The sequence below is a fragment of the Molothrus aeneus genome, chromosome 18 (assembly GCF_037042795.1).
Source record: "Molothrus aeneus isolate 106 chromosome 18, BPBGC_Maene_1.0, whole genome shotgun sequence".
NCBI lineage: Eukaryota > Metazoa > Chordata > Aves > Passeriformes > Icteridae > Molothrus > Molothrus aeneus.
This window is the reverse complement of record NC_089663.1, coordinates 10,385,925-10,408,338: the sequence shown is the minus strand read 5'-3', so window position 1 is coordinate 10,408,338 and position 22,414 is coordinate 10,385,925. Positions and strand designations below refer to the sequence as shown.

Genomic DNA, 22,414 nt, shown 5'->3' with positions numbered 1-22,414 from the left:
GCGCTCGCGGGCCCGAGGCCGCCGTTGTTCGCGCTCCCCGCAGCGCCCGAAGGCCGCGGCCCCGCCGGGACCCCCATGTGAGCGGCGGGCGGCGCGGGGGGGCCGGCGCACCGCGACCCGCCGGGGCCACGGGGGAAGATGACATCGCGGAGGTGAGGCAGGAGCGGCGGCCGCGCCGGCGGGGAGGGCGGCGAGCAGGGGCCGCGGCTTCTGGGGGTGCGGGGACGGGGCTGCTCCCTGCGGGCGGGCAGGAGCCCCGGGAGCCGCCCCGGCAGCGCCCACCGCGCCCGTTCCCGCGGGGATGTCCCGGCTCCCGGCGCTCCCTCCCGTCGGTTCCCGGGGGATGTTCCCCTCCCGCAGCCCCCACCCCGCTCGTTCCCGGGGGATGTCCCCGCTCCCGGGTCCCGCTCCCCGCCCGTTCCCCGGGGGAGCCTCCCGGTGGCTTCGAGTCTCTCCGAGCCCCGCTGGCGGCCGGAGCTGCCCCGGTGCCCCCGGTTTGGGGGGGGGGTTCACGTGAATGTCCCCAGTGAGCGCTGGAGCCGAGGGGTGGATTGTTGGTGAGTGGGACCTGCTCAGCACCGGGGCCCAGGGTTCGTGTTCCATCGAGGGCCAGCAGCGCTGATTTACCGGCCCTATAACACGGCCCGGCTGCAAAACCCGTGTTCCTGAGCTCCCCACACCTGAGTTCTTAATCACTTATCAGCGTTCACTCTTAATTTCAAACCCTTGTGGCACTGCTAAAGCACGACGACAAACAGCCAAAACCATTTCTTTGTTGTAGCTTCTCACTGTCCTTAATGGATTTTGATATTTGGTACCTGGTGTCCTTTTGGGCTCAGAGGTTTGGGTAAATGTTGGGATTTAGGGGAATTATTGTCATAGAAAATGCCATAAATGTATTTATCCTTTTTAACCGACCTGTTCTGAGATTCCCAGAATGGTTTGGGTTGGAAGGGACCATAAATCTCATCCCATTCCATCCCCTGCCATGGGACACCTTCCACAATCCCAGATTGCTCTAAGCTCCAGCCTGACCTTGGACACTTCCAGGGATGGGGCAGCCACAATTTCAATTGATTCACCTCTATAAGTAATACCTATTCAATTATAATTTCTCCAAGGGTAAGTTGTCCTCTCTTTTCTCCTCAAGATGGTGAATCTAGGTGAATTGGTTTCAATCCATGGCCATTTATAGTAGGATTGGAGTTTTTTGAACTGTATGGAGGTTTTTTTAGTCTGTGTTGTGCTCTCTGGATGTCCCTGCTCACGCTGGGAACAAGGTTACAAGTTACCTTTTGGCAGCACTGTGAACTTCCTCCTTGCCAGAATAATCCTGTTACTCTGCTCGGAGCCCTAAACTGTAACTTCTGAGGGAGACTGAAAAAAGCTGGGAAATATCAACTGATGAGCCTATAAATAGGAGTAATTAAAGTACCCGTCAGCACATCCCCAGTGCTGTGGCTGTGACAGCTGAGACAGAACTGATTTCATCTCTCCTTTGCTCTTGCAAAGGTGATTAAAAACCCCAATCACTGCATGGAAAATTGTATTGATTTATTTCTTTTGGTTTGCTAAGAGAGAAATGTGCAGGCAGTGTGTGGCTTAGGGAGCACAGATCCTGCTGGACCATGGTAATGAAAAAGGGGATAATTGTGGATTTTCCATCATGGATTTTTTTTCTTTTTCATCAGAAGTTTCCTTGCTTTGCTGATACCCCCTTGGTTCTGAGCCCCTTTTATAAGGGGCTCTTTCACTGCTTCCTTCCTTCCCAACATTCCCACCTTGCTGTGAGCTAATTATGGGCTGGCAGTGGTGTATCCCGAGCCCCTGAGTGGGAATTGCTGCAGGAGGGATGGTGAGGAGCCGCTCTGACGAGGGCGTGGGTTTGGGTGACTTCTGGGATTGTATTTACTGCCCTTGGCCGGGGCAGCTCTGCACCTGCTGCCACAGACATGGGCAGGGAAAAGAGGATAAAAAAGCCCAAAATGCATTCCATCCCTATAAAAGGAAGTGTGAGAGCAGGTCCTGGCTGAGGAGAGCGGGGGGTGTCACGGGCTGTCCCCTCCCAGTTTGGAAGGGCTGCAGCCCCAAGGTTGGGAGCACAAGGGATGGCAGCGCTTCAAGGAGGATCCTCCTGGCGGCCGGAACCGCTGGCAGGGATCCCTGACACCCCCATTCTGCTATTTGGGGTGCCTGACAAATGCAGCTTCCTACTCAAAGCCAAAAATACAGAGCTGAGGGAGCAGGAGGACGAGGTGCCAGCAGAGCCAGAGTTACATAAAGTGCAAGAAACCCTCCCAGGTGTAGCCTGGCTTTGCTGCACTTGGCTTTTGGCATCTTTGTGTGGATGTGGGAGAGAGATTTTGGACCATCTGTAAGATTTTTGAACCATCTATTGTGTGTTTAAGCTCTCCTTTAAATGCTGGTTAAATAAAAGGTTATTTGTAGTTATCTCTGTACATAAAATATTATTTTTCCTTTGCTGTAACAGCTCATGCACAGCTACTTCCTAAAGGTTCAGGGTGGGATACAGAAAATATTGCATTGGTTGAAGTTTATGGAATCCCAATATAATAAATCTGGAGAAGCAATCCCATTAATTTCTCCTCTGTCCGTTTAAACATTTTTTTGCTATAAACTCCAAAATTTACCAAGGTTTCTCTTGAATCCTGTGCATATTTAAAAAGCTTGCAAACTCTTCAGATTACTACTGCACATTTTTTGTTTGGTTTGGGTTTTTTGTTTTTTTTTTTTTCCTTTTGTTTTTGTTTTTTCCTAATGGAAGTAAAATTTTGGGAGTGGAAATGTGGTAAATATATGATCACCTTCTCCAGGCAACCTGTTGTGGGCTGAAATGTGCTATTTAATGTTCAGTTCATGCCAGGTACTGATGCTTGTGCAGTTTCTCTTGTGAGAACTTTCCTTGACCTTTGAGTAATAATTAGATAAATGTAACATTATTCATTAGTTCATTCCCATTTGCTGTGATAATTTGGAAGTATTTTTGAATGGTTTTTTCCACGTTCTGTGCATAAATTTGATATTTCCTGTGTTGTTCTTCAGTGAAAGATGGGGACTATTCACTAGATTTTCATGGTGCAAGTAGAATATTATGAACTAGGGGGAAAAAAGATTCATGAGAATATTCAGGCAATTTACTTCTGAAATGGATCCTAATTCCCACTTGAATGATTCTCTGGAGATTTGGATTTTCTAGAATCCTAAAACTCCAGAACATTTCTGAAGAGAATGGTCTGGAGAAGACTTTGGTGGGAATATTGGCAGCTTTTCAGTAGAGAAGGAATTGCTGCAACAATTGAAATAATAACCCTAAATTTAGACCTGTGCTCTCATATTTTGCTGATTTAGCAATTTAGCCTGAAATGCTGACTGGATCAGGAAGGGTCAGGAATGCTGTTCCATTTTTCTGGATATTACACTCCTCTCTCTGTGATGAGCCTGACTGTGGAGTTTTTTGGATATATTTTTTTGTACTTTGGAAAAACCCAGAGGTGAACAAAGAGGGGCAGGCTGGATTCTTTCAGCACACAACAATGAGGATTTAACTCTGAAAATTAAAGGCGATTTTTAATTGCCGAGTGCAAAGGTGACAGAGCTGGGGCTGGGGTGCTCACACCCAATGGTTTATTCTTAGAATTTTCTTTCTACAATCCTCCCCAAGCCCTTTCATGCAGAACTCCTTCAGGGCTGCAATAAAAATGGGTAAATTCCAGATAAGAGCAGAGGCAGTGGTGACATCGAGCGCCTCCAAATAAGTCTCCAAAGTCAATGCCAGAGGTGGGGACACGGAGCTGTTGGCCACAGCCCAGCCCCAGCTCTGCCTGGGCTCTGGGACAGTCATTGAGAGCAGTTTGTGGGTGGTGAGGATCAATAGGAGATTCCTCTGGGGTTGTATTTAAACAGGACAGATCCGACCCCGGCTCCACGTCCCTGGGAGGAAGAGCAGTGGGGTGTCCACGCAGGGAGTTCCTTCCTGACCCCCTCAGCTGTGCCCTAAACCATGAGGTTTTGTTCGGTTTTTAACCTTCGAAATGTTGTCAAGTGTCACTTTGGATGTTTTGTTTTATTTTTAGGTATTTTTCCTGTTTGTCTTTCGGTTTCTTTGTGTGCTGTGTTTTGCTGGAGTAAGGAAATACCACTTCTGGTCTGTGTTTATGTTGTGTACCTTTGATATCGTTTTAATCCAGGCAGTCAGAGTGGGGATAAGTGTAATTCTTAGGCTTACAAATAAGTCATTCTTAGGCTTACAAAAAGTTGCAATATATAAAGTTGCAATGTGAAACTAATAATGAAACTTTATTAATTTAGGTGCAAAACTCACTTTGCAAGCTGTTGGATTGCTCTGTGTGAGTAAACTCTGAAAACCTGCTGTTTATTTATTAACATTCTTTATTTTTAACCTCTTGTAGATGGTTTCATCCAAATATCACTGGGGTGGAGGCAGAAAACCTGCTGTTAACAAGAGGAGTCGATGGCAGCTTCTTGGCACGGCCCAGCAAAAGTAACCCAGGAGACTTCACACTCTCTGTTAGGTGAGTTTGGATCTTCCCAGTCTTGCCCTAGCTTGATGATGATCTTAAATTTATTGCTGTCCTGTGGAGAAAGAGCTGTGGATGAACTCCTTGAAAGAGGTGAAAGAACGCCCTGGTCACATTTTAGTGTTGTTCACTTTTCTCTCTTCTTTTTCTCCCATTTTCCCTGAAGAGCTTCTCAGATACTTTTACCCAGCTCTGGATTGGAGGGGAGTGAATTCTGATTTTACAGCAGGACAAAAATGCTCAGGGGAGGCAGAAATAGGTTGATAGTAACATTGCTTTTAGCCCTTTACAAATCCATTTGATCACCAACTGGAAGGAGCAGAGGTGTTGGGAATTAGTGATCCAGCAGGAAATCCAGACTCTCCTTGCACAGGAAAAGTCAGCAAGTTTTTAAGGGCAACTGTGGCTTTTTCAGCTTCCAAAATAGGCCTTCTGTGACAGTTGTCCCCTGACACTGCGTGGTAGGGATGGGGAAAAGACAGCAAGAGGAAGTAGATAAAGGAAAAGGGAAAAGTGGGATTGGTGATAAGAGTTGTGCTGCTTGGATACTTGTGAGATAACAGGCTTGTGGCACAGGAGGGGATTCCTGCTGGGAGCTGCTCTTCCTCAATATTAGAGACTGTGGCAGCAGGCAAAGGCAAATATTTCCTGAAGGAGAGACCTTGGGAGCTGGTGGGAATTCTGGAGAAAGGAGCAAACCAGCTCTGCTGGATCTCCAGAATATTCAACTTTCGCCCTCCACTTTGTGCTTATGTGTGCAATTTTGTGTGGCTCTGGGGGGTTTCTGGTGGGGCTCCTGAGGTTGCAGAGTTTGTGCTGCCAGTTCCAGCAGCACAGAACTGTTCTCCTGCTCTCCCTGGCTGGTGGGCAGAGAAGCTGAAGCAGAGGAGCAGTAGCTCAGCTCTTCTGTAGTAGCTCCGTGCTGGAATTGTGAGTATGGATTTCTCCACCTCAGGCAGCACCAAATACAAAAGTGATTGATTGATTGATTGATGGATGGATCAGCTGACTTGGGAAGGGGTTTTGTGTCCTGTCTTTCAAATCTTAGACGAACTGGAGCTGTGACCCACATCAAGATCCAGAACACAGGTGACTACTATGACCTCTATGGGGGAGAGAAGTTTGCCACGCTGGCTGAGCTGGTGCAGTACTACATGGAACACCATGGGCAGCTCAAGGAAAAGAATGGAGACGTCATCGAGCTGAAATATCCCCTCAACTGTGCTGATCCCACCTCAGAAAGGTCAGAGGAGTGTCCTTGTGCTTCTTAATAAATGCTGTGTTTATCCCTCTTCACACTCAGCCTCCCTCTGGAAAAAGGGTGGCCACAGCTTTGGATTTGTTTCAGGGAGGTTTCTTGCAAAATAGATGAATAAATGTGGTTAAAGGTGAAGCAATCTAAGCCTCAGAACCTGTTCCCTTCAGCATTCTTCCTTGGGTGGGACAGGACTGAAAGAGAGGGCATAATTCCCTTTATTTTTACTGGGAGAATGTTTAATCGGAGAAGTTCTCCTGATGTTGTTGCTGCTGCAAGGAATTCCCGGGGATATTTCTGGGCATAACTTTTTGTGCTTTTCCTAGCAGTGGGTAGAAAGTGAAGGCTGCACAAATCCTCAGATTCCTCAAACTCCTGTTTTGAGGAGTGTGGTTAATAAGGAGAATTTGGGACTCTGGATGTGAGGAAATGTCAGGGGTCAGAACTAAACCAGCAGATACCTGTTTATTCCTAGAAGTGGAAAAAAAAAAGAGGAAAAATATTCAAATAAGTTCTCTCACTCCTCAGAATGGCTTAACAGAGGTGGGGAGGATTGGTGGTGTTTTGGCCCTATTTCCTGAAGAATTGGGATTGCTGGGATTACCCTCTCCAGTTCCTAATGGGGTAGAAGGGTGAGGTCTCAAAAGTATGAGGTTTCCACAAGTTTATCAGGAAAGTTTCATGAAGGAAATAAGAGGAGAATGAATGCCTTGACTGAGGGGAAGGTTGGGGTGTAACCTGGTGTTTATTGGGATTGTTGTGAAGGATCCAAATCAAAGCTTCACTGGAAGCTTGTAGGAAACTCCATGGAAGTGCTTTGAAGTGTTTCTGTCCTCACTGATGTGCACCTGGACCCTTCCAAAGCTTATTTTATTTATTGCTTTTTACCAACTGAGGCTTTCCCTAGACCTGGCTGTTGCTGAGTGAACAGAAGGATTCAATTTCATGATAAACACCTGGAACAAATGGATTCAGCTGGAATGCTAAGCAGGGCGTCTCCCTCTGTGTCACTTCATTTCCAGGTGGTTTCACGGGCATCTCTCTGGGAGAGAAGCTGAGAAACTCCTGACAGAGAAAGGAAAACATGGCAGCTTCCTGGTGAGGGAGAGCCAGAGCCACCCTGGGGACTTTGTCCTTTCTGTGAGGACGGGGGATGACAAAGGAGAGAGCAACGACGGCAAATCCAAAGTGACGCACGTCATGATCCACTGCCAGGTAGGAGCAACAGGGAATCCATGGGCCCAGGAGCTCTGGGTCCACTCCCCTTTTCCCTGGGCTTGCTGCAGGTCACCCCTTTGATCAAAATGTCTCCTTTGATGGCATCAAAACCCCAATATTTTTTGTCTGACTGGCTCCTGTCAGGGCCTTCTGGCTCCAATCACACTTTGCTGTGCTCAGGGAGCCTTTGCAGACTCCTGGATGGATTCTGTCAAAATAGGAGTGAGTGGATAAATGGAGATCTATCCACAGATGGCTCTCTCCTGTCAGTTCAGGCAGTTACACCTGATGGATGATCAACAGTCTGTGAAAATGAGTGTTCACTCCAAGGAATGCCCTGAAATCTAAATCTTCTATTTAGTATAAGGTAGTTCATCACTGAAATATTACTAAATTACAGTTTTGATATTAAATCTGTCTCCATGGGCTGCTATTTAAAAAATAATCATAGATTTAAAAAAAAACAAAGCATGGATTTTTCTTATTCTCTTTTACTTCTATTGTACCCAAAGGCAATGCAATAACTAAATTGTATAAAAACACCTAAAGTGCAGTAACAGAAGTAGTTTGGAGGTAGAAATGACCCACCAGGACTGTAAATGCTGAATTACCAGAATATGTGGAATTTTTCAAGAAAACCTCTCTGATTTGCAGTTAGCATTTATGCCTTTGAGGAAAATAATTTGGCATTTGCTTCCTTAAAATAGGGATGGTGCCAGGCAGTACCAGCCTTTCAGAACCCTATCATACACTTAATTTTGGAAATCAATTCAAATCCCTAATTCCTGGATTCTCATCCTGTAGCTCCAGAGCTGCCTGAACCCTGGTTCAGAGGGAATCAGCTCTCTAAGAAAAGCAGATAAACCAATTTTCAAGGAGATGGCAGAAAAGGAGATGTCCTGCAGTGCGTCTGTGTTTCTATTTATTAAAGTTCTATCCTTTAGCAGAAGGATTTCAGCAGAGCCTTCTACACATAATTTTAGAGGTTATTTCTGATGCAGGGCACAGCCTCGAGGTGCTGTGGCTGTGGGAAGTGCATTTATTTTGAGGAACTTTTGTCTTTTCAGGATCTCAAATACGACGTTGGTGGAGGGGAGAAGTTTGACTCTCTGACAGATCTGGTGGAGCATTACAAGAAGAACCCCATGGTGGAGACTTTGGGCACTGTGTTGCAGCTCAAACAGGTGAGAAGGACAGGTCACCCCTGAGCTTTGCCACCTCCAGAATATATGGTTGAAATGCAGCTTTTCCATATGTTCTGCAAGACTTTTTTCTGAGGAAAAAAAATGAGGAATTTTCATCCATTAAGCTTCGTTAAATGGATGAAAAAGTCATTTCAATGGGAACCATTTTTGTTAGGCCTGTGAAGAGATAGAGTGTTGTCTCTGATGTGCAGGATCTCCTGGTGCCATCCTGGTCTGTAAGAGTTGCAGGGCATGTCCAGAAATGAGACAGTTTAATGCATTAAATAATTAAATGAATAATTAAATAAAAACTGTGACACTTTAAAAGCAACTGTTCACCGTGCCCTTCCTCACTGCCCTTTGCTCGAATCCCAAAACACTGACATCCAAAAAAATGCCTGGATCCTAAAATTCCCATTAAAATACCCTCATCTTAGGGGATTTGTGTTTGGGTTGTCTTTCCCTGGCTGTTCTTGGCTGACCCTGTGCTGTTTGTGTGTGTCCCCAGCCCCTGAACACCACCCGGATCAACGCTGCCGAGATCGAGAGCCGAGTCAGGGAGCTCAGCAAACTGGCAGAGACCACGGATAAAGTCAAGCAGGGCTTCTGGGAAGAGTTTGAGGTGATTCCTTACATTCCAAGGAATGTTTCCTGCAGTGTTTCCTGCAGTGTTCACTCTCACCCTGCCAAAGTCACGCTGGGTTCTGCCTTCTTGGTGTTTCCTCCTCTCTGTCACCTCAGATCCCTGGTTTTGCTCCCATCTCCAGGACTTTGCCAGCTCCACTCTTGTGGCTTGAAATATTTACCTTTTTTCCTTGATTCTCAGAGTGATTTTTATCCAGGATATCCTCCTGGATATCCTTCCCACCATGAGGGAGCCTCCTGTGTTTGTCCCACCAGGACAATCCTTCCAATTCCTTCTGCTGTTTGGGAAGCTGGGAACCATTTCTTTAGGGACACTTCCATTTCTCAGACCATCCATTGTCCTTGTGGCTTTTTGATGCTCATTTTTGGGGATCTTAAAGCCATTGGGAAGTGGTAGAAAGCTCTGGGATGAAACAACATGAATTATATGCATTTCTTGGACTTCTGGAGGTTTAATTTTGGTTTGTTTTGGTGTTTCATTTCTCTCTGTAGGCAAAATTCCAATTTTCTCCCAGAAAGAGTGTGTAGGGACAGGACAGGGGGGATGACTTCAAACTAGAAAAGGTTTAGATGGGGTATTGGGAAGAAATCCTTCCAGAATTTGGAAGAAACTCTTCCCAGAGAAGCTCTGGGTGCCCCATCCCTGGAAGTGTTAAACACCAGATTGGCTGGGACTTGGAGCAGCCTGGGATAGTGGAATGATTGGGGTTGTGAGGGACCTTAAATCCCATCCTGCCCCACCCCTGCCATGGCCAGGGACACTTTGCACTATTCCAGGTGGCTCCAAGCCCCATCCAGCCTGGTCTGGAACACTCCATGCTGGATATACTGGGCTGGTTTATACCTCACACACAAAACCACCAGTGGAGTCTGGAATTCCACCAGCAGATGGCAACAGGAAACTGGGAAGAGCTCCAGAGGGAGCTCCAGAGAGGCTGGTGTGAGAAACTTCCTGAATAGTGATGGATTTGCAAAGTGACCATCCTTGGAGAAACCCTCTTTGATCAGAAATATCCATTAGCTAAACGTGCTGGCCAGTGTGCTCTGATTATTGCCAGGAGAAGGAAAATTAATCCATGAAAAGTGAAGGAATTAGCACAGAGGTGTGTGAGGGGAGTGTCAGACGGTGAGGTGATGGCATTGGGAAATGAGAAAATGAGGATTGAGCTTTCTCCTGTCTCTTTCCAGAGAGAGAGGGGGGACAGTCCTTGATGCAGGGCTGCTGGATGGTCACAATGGCCAGAATTCCATCTGGAGAGGGAAGGAAGCCAGCAGAGGTCGTGTGTGTGGGAAGGGATTGTTGGTTTGGCAAAATGCAACTGAACTGTTAATTCACAGTTCTTTCCTGACCTCTGGTTCACGTTGAAAAATTTTTCTTGGAGTGGATTTCTCAGTGTTTTCCTTACAGCAGGAAAAGTCTAGCAGGAAAAGCAAATAAATGAAGGATTTTACCTGTGGGACGTTGCGCTTCTTTTTCCCCTTTGCTGCTGTCCCTGAGGTCAGCACTAACCCTCATTTTTTTGGGAATGAAGCCCTCTCCAGGCAGTTTTAGTGCCCTGTTTTCCATTGTCCTCAGGGAAGCTCCAGCTGTCCCCCATGGTGGCAGGAGGGGGGAGCACACTCCAGGCTGCCCATGGATCCCTGTCTGTGCCGTTCAGGAGCTGCCAGCCCAGATGGTGAATTTAAATTACTTGTCTCCAGGCAGGAATGAGCCTCTTGTCCCAGGAAGCACCAGACAGGAATGTTGACAGCCCTTGTAGTGTTTTTCCTTCTGAAAAATGGTTATTTCTGAGCTTAGTGCTGGGATGTTGCAGTGAAGTGGAGGAGGATGTTCAGATTTATGGCTGTGTTGTTCCAGCTCTGAATGGGCTTGTTGGGAGTCACTGCTGCTCGTGGATCTCTCCTCAGGGATGCTCCAAGCAATGATAATTAACTCTAGGAAGGAAGATGTGGTTTCCACACACATTTAATTGCTCCAATTCTTTAACTTGCTGGGAAGGTTTAGCTCTCAGTCCTTTTGCCTGGAATTCCACAGGCAATGCTTTGGGGGCTGTTTCCTGCCCTTTGTCACAAGCTTGAAACTTTGCATCTCTTAAATTTCTTTTGCTTTCCCTGCCTTTAGGATCAGCCTAATTATCCAAGGTCATTGAGTGAGGGAGTATCAGACTGAGACAGGAGTGAGCAAATGTGCCAGGTTAAAAACCAGCAAGAGTCTGGAGGGTGGGAATGATGAGGGGAGCAGCTTCCAAAACCTGAGTGTTCCTTTTAGTGGGGCCAGAACTGCTTTGGGGATGAAAACTTGGAGCAAAGCATTGGGATCCTGGTGCCTCCAGCTCCTGGGAGCTTTGGGAGTGGGGAGATTTGCCATGAGCAGCCTGGCTGTGCAAGTATTGAATTGCTGCTGTCCCTGGGACATTGTGTTCCAGAAATCCCCACTCCAGCTTGTTCCTTCACTGGGATAATTTATGGATAAATAAATTATGGATAACTCATCACTTAATGCTCCTCTCCTCCCTTTTCTCTGGGATTGCTGTGAGCGTGGGCCAGTCCATCCTGCTTTTTTTTGAGCCCCCCTGTCTGTGCTCTCCCCTCAGACCTTGCAGCAGCAGGAATGCAAACTCCTCTACAGCCGTAAGGAAGGGCAGCGCCAGGAAAACAAGAACAAAAATAGATACAAAAACATTTTACCCTGTAAGTATCAACCCTTTGCTGCCATTTAATGTTACTCTGGTTTATTTTCCTCATTAATACAGGGTTAATTAAGTACCACTGGCCTTTGGCTTCTCTTTAATGATAATTTCCCCTCTTATTAGGATTATCCAGTGATTTCCAATTCGGGTTCACACATTTGCACTTTGTAGATATTTGTAATATTGGTTTTTATCTTCATTTAAAAGCCTCATATCCCTCAAGTCAACAGGCTGGAATACTTAAACTTAAGAGGATTAATTTGGGGGCCAGAACTGCAACATTCCAATCCCAAGGCTTTGCCCTGACTTGGTGTTTGAGTATTCCTGAATTCCCAGGACATGGACATGTTTTGGTCCAGCTGGTCACAGCCACTTGTTTAAAGGAATCAAAACAGGCAATTTGGAATTTTCTGACCACTTATTTACTAAGATTGATAATTAATTAATAGCTGCTATGTGGTCACATCTGTGGAATGCAAGTGCTTGACATCCATGTGTGTTTTTTGCAGTTGATCACACCAGAGTTGTTCTCCACGATGGGGATCCCAATGAACCTGTTTCAGACTATATCAATGCTAATATTATTATGGTGAGTGTATTCCCACCTCCTCTTCCCTAAATCCAAGGGAATCTTGTCACACACCATTTATTCAATTACTGCTTTGTTGGTTTTTTTTCCCTCTAGCCTGAGTTTGAAACCAAGTGCAACAACTCAAAGCCAAAAAAAAGTTACATAGCTACCCAGGGCTGCCTGCAGAACACAGTGAATGATTTCTGGAGGATGGTGTTCCAGGAGAATTCCAGAGTTATTGTCATGACCACGAAAGAAGTGGAAAGAGGAAAGGTAAAACCAGACTCCAGCTGGCTTTGGGAAAGGCCCTGACATTTAAGTACAAGCAGGAGCTGATCTGACAGGGATAAATTGATTTATGGCTGGACTCTGCTGTGGCACAGGATTCCTTGGAATTCTGGAAGGTGCCGAGTGTCCTTTTTTTATTGGTGTCTGTGGGAATTGGGGATGGATTCCTGTCACATCAAGCCTCCCTTTCTTAAGGTTTGCCTGCTGAAATTTCAGCTGCTGGATGTGAATCTCTGTATTTCAGACTTAGGGAAGGAGGCACTGGGATGGGAGATGTGGCCAAGCAGGAATTCTGGGTGCTTGAAGGGAAAAATTCCCTGCTCCTGCAGCAGAAGTCTTGGCATTGATTTTAGCTCATCAAGCCTGGATGGACGTCCCTAAAAAAGCAGAATTGTGGGATTTTATTATTAGAAAACTGAACATAGAGATGTTGCTGCTTACCTGGGAACTGCCCTGGCAGGATTTAAAGCTCTGAAAGAGGAATTTTCCCTGCAATGGTGTATCCCAAAAATCTCCACTTCCCTTTGGAGTACAGGAATCTTGTCCTATGCCCTGGCCTCTGGCAAACTTGGGGATATTTTAATTTGTTTCTGGTTTCTAATGACACAAGGCAGGAAAGAATAGGAATAGTTGGACATTGCTATCCTGGCAGCTGTGCCACACACACTTCCTGGGGTTTGTAAGGATTTATCTTTGGAATTTGTTCCTTCTGATCTTTTTTCTGTTTGATAAACACTTTCTATTCTCTCTCCTGTTCTTTTTAAGTTTCCCTGCTTCTTCCACACACTATTGTCCCCGTTTTTACCTTTTTTCCATATTCCCATTATCTGTTTCTGAATAGAAAGCTGTTGCCTTTTTAGGGGAGCATCATTTGTGGAAAAAAAAATCAAATTAAAAACTGAAGTGTTTTTCTGTAGGTGAGTGATGATTGCAGGGGGTCCTCACCCCCAGGAGCTCTATGTGTGTGGACTGAAGACAAATAACAGAAAATTTTACAGGATTCTCTCCCTAACTGAGGTGTCAAAGCTGCCACTGGTGCTGTTTGTTGCAGCCATTAGACTTTGTCTTGTGTATTTTTTTTTTTAAGTCTTTGTAAAGTTCTGCCACTTCATCACCCTGATAAAGGGACAGGATTTGTGTTTCCTTCCTTTGAATTCACTGACAGAGGGAGAAGCTCCCCCTTCCCAGTGATAATCTTTGTTTTGGAAGAGGAGAAATAAATTATGGAGCTGACTTGAATACACCTTTCTTCTTTCAAGTTATTTATTATTTTTTTAAGAACCTCCTGAATGGCCTCTGCTCCTCTGCAGCTTCTCCATTTTTTTTTCCCCAAAGTTTGCTCAGCCCTTTTGCTGCAGAAAACGCTTCAATTCATCAGTGCTGCATTGCTTCTTCTTTCTGTACCCTTGATTGTTCTGTGATGCCTATTTCACTTCTTGCAGAATTGCAAATACCAGTCCTGGTATCAAATCAAAGTCTTTTTATCTCAGGCCAAGCTGTTTGCAGGAAGAGGGAACCTTTGCAGCAGAGCTGCCTCCATAGCCTGAGGAAGGAGGAACTGTGGAACATCCCAGCCCTGCATCAAGTCCTGGATGTGCTTTAAAGTGCAGAAGCAGCAAATCCTTAGAAATTAAAGGAGTTTTGGGCTTTTGGAGGCAGTTCAGCAACTCAGCCCTGCAGAGTAAAGCTTATTTTAACATTGTGTTGCTGTTCAGACTTGCTCTACCAACTGCTCAGAGCTCTGCATTGAAAACTGCAAAGTTATTTCTGCTGGCACCCCCCAAAAATCAGCGTATTTGCTTCAGTTTCAGAGTATTTGCTTCAGTTTCTCCCCTTGTGACAGGGAAAGAAGGGCAAAAATAGCAGGAAAGCATCTTGTTGCCTACGTGGGCATGTGTGCAGCCATCTTCCTCTGCCTTGGGCTGGCAGAAGGAGCTTCCCTGGGCCATGTTTTTTTCCTGAATATTCAGAATAACTGCAAATAGACCCTCTTGCTTTGTAGGACTTGGTGTTTGGTCTGTGTTTGCTCTTGCTAGAAGCTGCTCCTGCAGTAATTTCTGCTTTGATGCTGCATTCCCAGGAGTTGCTCTTTCCTGACCTGTCACAGGAGCCAAATCCAAGTGCTGACAGGTGAATCCATTCCTCAGGGGATGGAATTTATCCCTGGGCAGAGATAATCTTGATGGAGCAGCAGCACACCAAAAACTGCATTTCAGAACCTACAGACCCATGAACTGCTCCCATTGCAGGAGCCTGAGCCCTCTTTGGTGATGGACCCAGAGCTGTGTCAGCCCTTCCCTCTGCAAGCCATGGAAAAGCAAATATCCAAGTTGTATTTTCACTGGGAATGATTTATACCTTTGACCTTTCTTCTTTTGCAGCCTGTAGGGTTTGGGCTGTGGGACTGAATTCTGGTGGAATTTTGGATTTTCAGTCCTGTGACTGGGGGTACAAAAAGCATGATTTTAATCTCCAGCTTTTGAAAATATCCAGGCACAAAATATCCCAAAAATGTGCTAAGAGGAGAGGTGACCTGTACCTGTCTGCAATTATCAGGTGGCTGTTATGGAGAAGAGAAACTTCCCATTAAAATGATCTTCACCTCATCAGCTGATTGTCCTCTGTGGACTCTGAAACAAAAGCTTCAGGGTTGAATTAATCAGTTTGCAAAGCAGCTTTTTTTTTTTTTTTTTCTGCCTGATTATTCCTTTTTGTTATTTTTTGTTGGTTTTTTTTTTTTTTAATAATTTGAAATCTTGCAGAGTAAGTGTGTGAAGTACTGGCCAGATGAATATTCCCTGAAGGAGTACGGAGTGATGCGTGTCCGGAACGTGAAGGAGAGTGCAGCCCACGACTACACCCTGAGAGAGCTGAAACTTTCCAAAGTTGGCCAGGTGAGTACAAGAACAGCTCTGTCCTTTTAGCTCAGCTTGTGGATCACCAAAGGAAAAAAATGTCAGGATTAGCCCATTTCTCTGGAATCAATAAAAGCACTCAGAGGTGAATAAATGGAGCCCTGCCTTTCTTTGAAGCTCCATGTTCAGTTCCATCCATCTCTCTCTTTGCCCTTGGGATAATTGAAGATTTTCCTACCTAAGCAGCTTTTGGCAGGAGAGGAACTGCTGCAGAGCTTGCAGGGAATCAGGGAGGAGGGAAAATGCTTTTAACTGAGGACACTTCAATCCAGCCTGGCATTTGCTCCCTCATGGAAATGGTTGCACTGAAAGGAAAAGTTGTGTGTGGGTCTAGGTTGTGGAAAATTCGTTTAAGGGAAGGGATAAAAAAGGTGGGAAAACTGTGTGGAAATGGCAATTCCTGTTAAGGAACAGTTTGGATCAGGGAGGAGAAGCAAAGCAGGGGAATTGGGGATGGATTCCTGTCACATCAAGCCTCCCTTTCTTAAGGTTTGCCTGCTGAAATTTCAGCTGCTGGATGTGAATCTCTGTATGTCAAACTTAGGGAAGGAGGCACTGGGATGGGAGATGTGGCCAAGCAGGAATTCTGGGTGCTTGAAGGGAAAAATTCCCTGCTCCTGCAACAGAAGTCTTGGCATTGATTTTAGCTCATCAAGACCTCCCTAAAAAAGCAGAATTATGGGATTTTATTATTATAAGAGTGAACACAGAGATGCTGCTTCTTAGCTGGGAACTGCCCTGGCAGGATTTAATGCTCTGAAAGAGGAATTTTCCCTGCAATGGTGTATCCCAAAAATCTCCACTTCCCTTTGGAGTACAGGAATCTTGTCTTGCTCCCTGGCCTCGGGGATATTTTAATTTGGGGGATTTAATGACTGATGCGCCAGGCCAGGAAGGACCCTGCCTTGTTCCCTCCTTTGGGATTTGCGGGGCGCTGTGCTCAGGTTGGATCTGGGGGAGGACTCAGCTGTGCCCCATTTTTTGTGGGTTTTGAGCAGCAGGGTTTGTGTCCCTGTGCTGCAGGGGAACACGGAGAGGACAGTGTGGCAGTACCACTTCCGCACCTGGCCCGACCACGGCGTCCCCAGCGACCCCGGAGGCGTCCTGGACTTCCTGGAGGAGGTGCACCACAAGCAGGAGAGCATCCCTGACGCTGGACCTGTCGTGGTCCACTGCAGGTGAGGCCCCTGCCACTCCTCCTTTTGGCCCAGGGAACTGAGACCTTTCAAAAGAACAACTTTCCCTGGGAGTTGCCCAGAATTCCCCATTTTCTGTCTGTACAATGTCACATCCTGGGTGGGTGGCACGGGGTCCCCTTGGGAAGGGATTTCAGGCTGTGAACCTTTGGATAAATGAAAATTTGTGCTGTTGGATGAGAAGGTGGGACCAGACCTGGCTGGAGCATTTCAAGAAGTGCAGGATCATGGGAATTCTGGCATCCCAACCCACCTGTGAGAGCTCTGTCCTTTTTGGGTGTTCCCAGCTTGTAAATGATATCATTTCTAGGCAGGGAAATATTAGATCTGACCTTACAGTTTTTTTCTGATTCAGGGGTGTTTATAAACACTGAGGGACAGAAGTGCTGATTTCTTTGCCTTCCCTGGGGTCTCTGGTTTGACTGTGGCTGTAATTTGGAAGCCTCTGGCTGTAATTTGGGAGCCTCCTGTCTCCTAATGCCAGAATTCTTTTACCTGGGGTTTTGCTGTGCATTCAGAAAGAGCAAAACAATAAAATTCCCTTTTTTTCCCCCCCGCTTTCTTCCAGTGCTGGGATTGGTCGAACAGGAACTTTCATTGTCATTGACATCCTCATTGACATCATCCGAGAGAAAGGTACCTTTAACCCTTTGATTTCCCTGCCTTTAACCCTTTGATTTCCCTGCCTGCTCACGGATCCACCCCAGGAACGCTGACGGAGGATTCAGGTGAGCTCCACCCTCACCGTGGTTCTTTCCCTGCTCTCCCCAATGCCGTGGATGTGCCCAGGGGTGGACTGTGACATCGATGTCCCCAAGACCATCCAGATGGTGAGGTCCCAGCGCTCAGGGATGGTGCAGACAGAGGCCCAGTACAGGTTCATTTACATGGCAGTGCAGCACTACATCGAGACCCTCCAGCGCAGGATCGAGGAGGAGCAGGTGGGTCCACCCCAAAGATCCAACAGGAACGTGGCAGGATCCCAGCAGGGAGCAGCAGTGCTGGGGATTTTTGAGGGGGTTGTGTTGTGGGAAGGCTGGGTCTGAAGGTGTGAGCTGTCTCCTGTATTTCAGTTCATTGTGCTTAAGAATTAATTGTTAGGGGGAATCCTCTCCTTAAAATACCAAGTGGAATCCTCTCCTTAAATTTGGTGGTATCCTCTCCTTTCGTTATCGGATGGGATCCTCTCCTTAAATTATTAAGTGGAATCCTGTCCTTAAATTATCAGGTGAAATCATCGTAAAACATTGTGTGGAATCTTCTCCTTAAATTAAGTGGAATCTTCTCCTTAAATTATCAAGTGGAATCTTCTCCTTAAATTATCAAGTGGAATCTTCTCCTTAAAATATCATGTGGAATCTTCTCTCCTTAAATTATCAAGTGGAATCCTTTCCTTAAAATATCAGTGGAATCCTCTCCTTAAATTTGGTGGTATCCTCTCCTTACATTATTGGATGGGATCCTCTCCTTAAATAAAGTGGAATCCTCTCCTTAAGATATCAGGTGGAATCCTCTTCTTACATTATCAAGTGGAATCCTCTCCTTAAATTATCAGGTGAAATCTTCTTAAAACATTGTGTGGAATCCTATCCTTAAATTAAGTGGAATCCTCTCCTTAAATCAATTGGAATCCACTCCCTAAATTATCAGGTGGAATCCTCTCCTTACATTACTGAGTGCAATCCTGTCCTTAAATTACTGAGTGGAATTTTCTCTTTAAAATATGAGGTGGAATTCTCTCCTTAATTTAAGTGGAATTCTCTCCTACCCTCCCTGTCCCCAGCCCTGCCCCCAGATCTCAAATTTCCTTCCTGTTATCAAATTTCCTGTGGAGGAAGAATAAAAGATAAGGGTCTGTTAATTAAAGCAGAACCTCGTGCTCTATGTGTTTTAAAGAGATTTCAGAGCTTGTTCCCTGCATTCCTCAAAGGGGAAAATCAAATGCTGATCACTCCAGTTCCAATTTTGGGAGTTTATGGGTAGGAAATCAGTTTATTGGAGTGGAAAATGAAGGGGTGAGTGTGGTGGTCCAACAAAAAGCACTTCCAGGAGTGTGGTGGGATCAGAAATGTTTGGGAATAAGTGGTGACAGCCACAGAGACCTTCCCCTGCCCCTTCCTGTTCAGGGAATTCCTTGCTCTCCAGTTCTGGGGGGGTTTTACAGCAGTTTCCTGGTTTTGTGATAAAGAGCTGATGTTTTCTCCTTGTCCCTGCTGCTCCCTGCCCTGACCTCAGAGCAGTTGGGATTTGTACCTTTTGCTTTCTGTGCTAATTAGTCCATATTTTTACTCTTTTAGTATCTTTTTCCCTGCTGGGGACTTTCCAACACTTAGTGAGTTAGTCCCTCTCTATCAGCTGGTTCCTACAAAATGGCCTTGTGGTCCATCCCACAAATCCTGCCTTCCATGTGTCCACCAGTCCATCCATCCCACAAATCCTGCCTTCCATGTGTCCACCAGTCCATCCATCCCACAAATCCTGCCTTCCATGTGTCCACCAATCCCTCCATCCCACAAATCCTGCCTTCCATGTGTCCACCAACGCATCCATCCATCCATCCATCCATCCATCCATCCATCCATCCATCCATCCATCCATCCATCCATCCATCCATCCATCCATCCATCCATCCATCCCACAAATCCTGCCTTCCGTGTGTCCACCAATCCATCTCTATCTCCCAGACTTTGTTCAATGAAGCAAATCCAGGTTTGCTCAACAAAACTTCTCCCAAGCTGTGTTGCCACAAACTGCTCAGGACAGCTTTGTCATAAATCCTGGCTAAGAGGGGTTTAAGAATCAGCAGAATGAGCTGAGGGAGTTTCAGGAGACCATCCTGGAAAAGCTTCAATCCCAGGAATGTTCTTAATGGGAATTCAGGAGCCAGAACTCCCCGGAGGCTCCGCCAGCCTCTGCTGTGAGATTGGGTCAGCCCTCAGGACTTGTTGCAGCATTAAAAAAACCCCAAATAAACCCACAAACCCCTCCCCAAGCCTCAAATTCTCTGCAAAACTTCAATTTCTGCCTTGTAGGTTTCAGTGTTTGCAGGCATTGTGGATGCTTGGGAAAAGGAAAAATCCATCTCCCGTTTCTCTCCCAGCGTGGTTCCCTGGCAGGATCTGGAGCTGGGTGCCAGCACGATTGGCTGCAGCCTGGAGCATATGTGCAGAATCCAAATAACAGCTTGGCTGCTTTTTATATCAAACCTAATGGGCTCAGATATTATTTTATTAGAGCTCCTGCAAACAGTGGTGTTGCTCTGTTGGCCCCAGCTCTGAGCTGGAAATGAGGTCAGTGGGAAGCCCACTGGCTGCTCAAGAATGAAATGGGGAGGTTTCTGCCAAGGAGATGAGGGTTGAGTACATTCAGAGGGTTGGTGTGTCCTGCTGGAGATGGTGGGATGGGGGAAAATGGGGATTTTCAGCTTCAGGTGTGCTCAGTGATGTGTTCACTGCAGGACTGAGCTCTCTCCTCCCAGATAAACCTAAAAACACCCATGGGTATCTCCTTGTGGAATTGCTGCTCTGTCCCAATGAATGGTTGCTGGGATTAACCCCAAACCTGGCTTTGTGTTGTGTGTTTTGCTTCACAGAAGAGCAAGAGGAAAGGTCACGAGTACACGAACATTAAATATTCCTTATCGGACCAGACGGGCGGGGATCAGAGCCCTCTCCCCCCCTGCACCCCAACCCCAACGTGTCCAGAGTAAGTCCAGTCCTGCCCTCAGTTCTTGAGCTCCTCTGTCTCATCTTCAGAGACCTCAGACAAGTCTGAGTTACCCCAGAACCTGCCCTGTTGTGCTGGGCTTTCCTCTGAAAATAAATCAAGTGAAATTAATTGTGCCTGAATTATGGGGTGTGTATTATAGGATTTTTTTTGGTGTGTATTATAGGATTTTTTTTTTTTTTTGTGGGACTCTAAACCCTGATTTCATTTCAGAATGAGAGAAGATAGTGCTAGAGTATATGAAAATGTGGGGCTGATGCAGCAGCAGAAGAGTTTCAGATGAGAAGATGTTCAGAGCCTTCCAGGCCAAGGCAGGTGTGTATGGCCACAGGAGGGGCTGTGTCCAGCCTGGCTTGGGAGAAAATGCCCCCAAAAATGCCCAGAATGCTTGGAATTGATCCCCACAGGGTGCCTGAGTTCCAAAAGCTAACTTAAATTTAATTTTAATGACCTTTATACACAATCTCACCTTTTCCTGCCAAAGCACCCACACAAGTTTCCAAGCCAGGGCTGAGACTTTGGGTTGAGTTTAAGCTTTATTGAGTCCAAACTGAGCACTTCTGTACAATGCCTGAATAAGAAACAACTGCTGGGTTTTTTCCCTCAATAATTCTTCATTTTTTTTTTCCTTTCCCAGACATGAAAATGGTTTTTAAAAAGGTCAAGAAAGAGATGGAAGAAGCTTCACGTGAGCAGTGAACTCTGAGGGCTTGGTACCTTTTTATTTACGGTTTTAATCCTTCAGTAGGCAAAACTTCAGAGCATCTAAAGATTGTTTTTATCTCTTCTCTCCAATTTCCAATTGCTCATTTTCCAAATAAAAGGAAATCCTTTCTACAAGGTAGACAATTACTTTGTAGAGTCAGTTTTGAATCCTGCAAACTGTTGGACTGTCATCCATTTGTTTTTTTAAATAGTATTTTGGTTTCACAGTATGGCTGTTAGTGGGGTTTATTTTTTTTTTTCCTTATTTGAGCAGTTGTGGGGTTTTTTGGGGGGGCACTGGGTGGGGGGTGGGTGGTGGGAGAGCAGTGCCATGGATAAATCCATGCTATGAAATGTAAAATACTGATGGGAACAATGTGGATTGTTGGAAAACAGTGGATCACCAGCGTGAATAGAACCAAGTGCATGATCAAATTAGTCCTGATACATTTCAAACTCAGACTGAGCTTCCTGGGGTGAGCAGTTCTATGAGATGAAGGTGCTTTTTTTGTGATAATTGGTGGCTTTGATTCCAATTTCGCTGTGTGGCTGCATGGGCTATTTTGGAGGAATTTATGCAAAGTTGTTTTTACATCAAACAAAGTTTCTTTTCCGTGATCTGTGCCCAGAATAGGAATTCCTTGTGTCCTTCAGGAGACTCAGTGACCTGGGGGTGGTTTGTGAGGACACTCTGTGGTGACTTTGTGCTCAGTTAAATGAGACTGAACCGGTAGAATTCAGGTATTAATTAAGGAGTTGCAGGATGTTAAACCCAGTGAAACCAGTAACCCCTGCTGGTGTCAGGGAGCCCTCCTGCCCTTGTGCTGGGGAAGTGGGAGCTGTGGAGGAGCCTCCTGGATTTTTAGGGAAGGAAGGAAGGATCCCAGGATTCCTGGTGGGACAGGAGCAGTAAGGCCACGCTGGGGGCACTGTCCCACCCCAAGTGCCTTTGGGAGCTGCCTGCACCTTCCTGTCCCAGTGCATGGAAAACCCCCTGGAACCACTTGTAGGGAGACAAAGCCTCTTCCAGAGACCCCCAAGGAAGATCTGCTGAGCTCCCATTTAACTCCTTCCCCTGGCTCTGTCCTGGACCAGCAGCTCCCCTTGGAGCTGTGGATGGCAGGGAGTGGGATCTGGTGTCTTCCCAGCACCTTGTCCCTGGTTTAGGGGACATTCTGGGACTTCGGTGGTGTTGAGGAGTGATTCCCATCCCCACAGAGGGTGCCTGACCTTCCTGTGTGGCTGGAATGGGGTTACTGGCCTTGCTGTGCTGGTGGAATCCTGCTGGAGCCTGGAATGTGATTAATGCAGCTTTGGGAGGTGCCATCACCTGGGCCTGAGTGCTTTGCAAATCCCAGTATTTGAGCAGTTTGTTTGGACTGAATGAAGGTGCTTCATTAATATTAAGCAGAATTTTGTTCCTTGGCCTCTTGTCCTTTTTGTCTTTGGGGGCTTTGGGACT

General features: G+C 46.1%; 1 protein-coding gene across 1 annotated transcript; it reads left to right on the top strand.

Annotated features, from left to right (window-relative positions):
• Nucleotides 1–44: 44 nt before the first annotated feature.
• Nucleotides 45–21,096, top strand: PTPN11 (protein tyrosine phosphatase non-receptor type 11). The gene is made up of 16 exons (XM_066562003.1): nucleotides 45–152; nucleotides 4,431–4,553; nucleotides 5,608–5,802; nucleotides 6,837–7,029; nucleotides 8,100–8,216; nucleotides 8,725–8,838; nucleotides 11,456–11,552; nucleotides 12,061–12,140; nucleotides 12,237–12,395; nucleotides 15,173–15,304; nucleotides 16,349–16,503; nucleotides 17,090–17,157; nucleotides 17,311–17,462; nucleotides 20,114–20,226; nucleotides 20,461–20,562; nucleotides 20,885–21,096. The coding sequence occupies exons 1-15, from the start codon at nucleotides 139–141 to the stop codon at nucleotides 20,528–20,530; spliced, it is 1,782 nt and encodes a 593-aa protein (XP_066418100.1). The 5' UTR covers nucleotides 45–138; the 3' UTR covers nucleotides 20,531–20,562; nucleotides 20,885–21,096.
• Nucleotides 21,097–22,414: the final 1,318 nt, after the last annotated feature.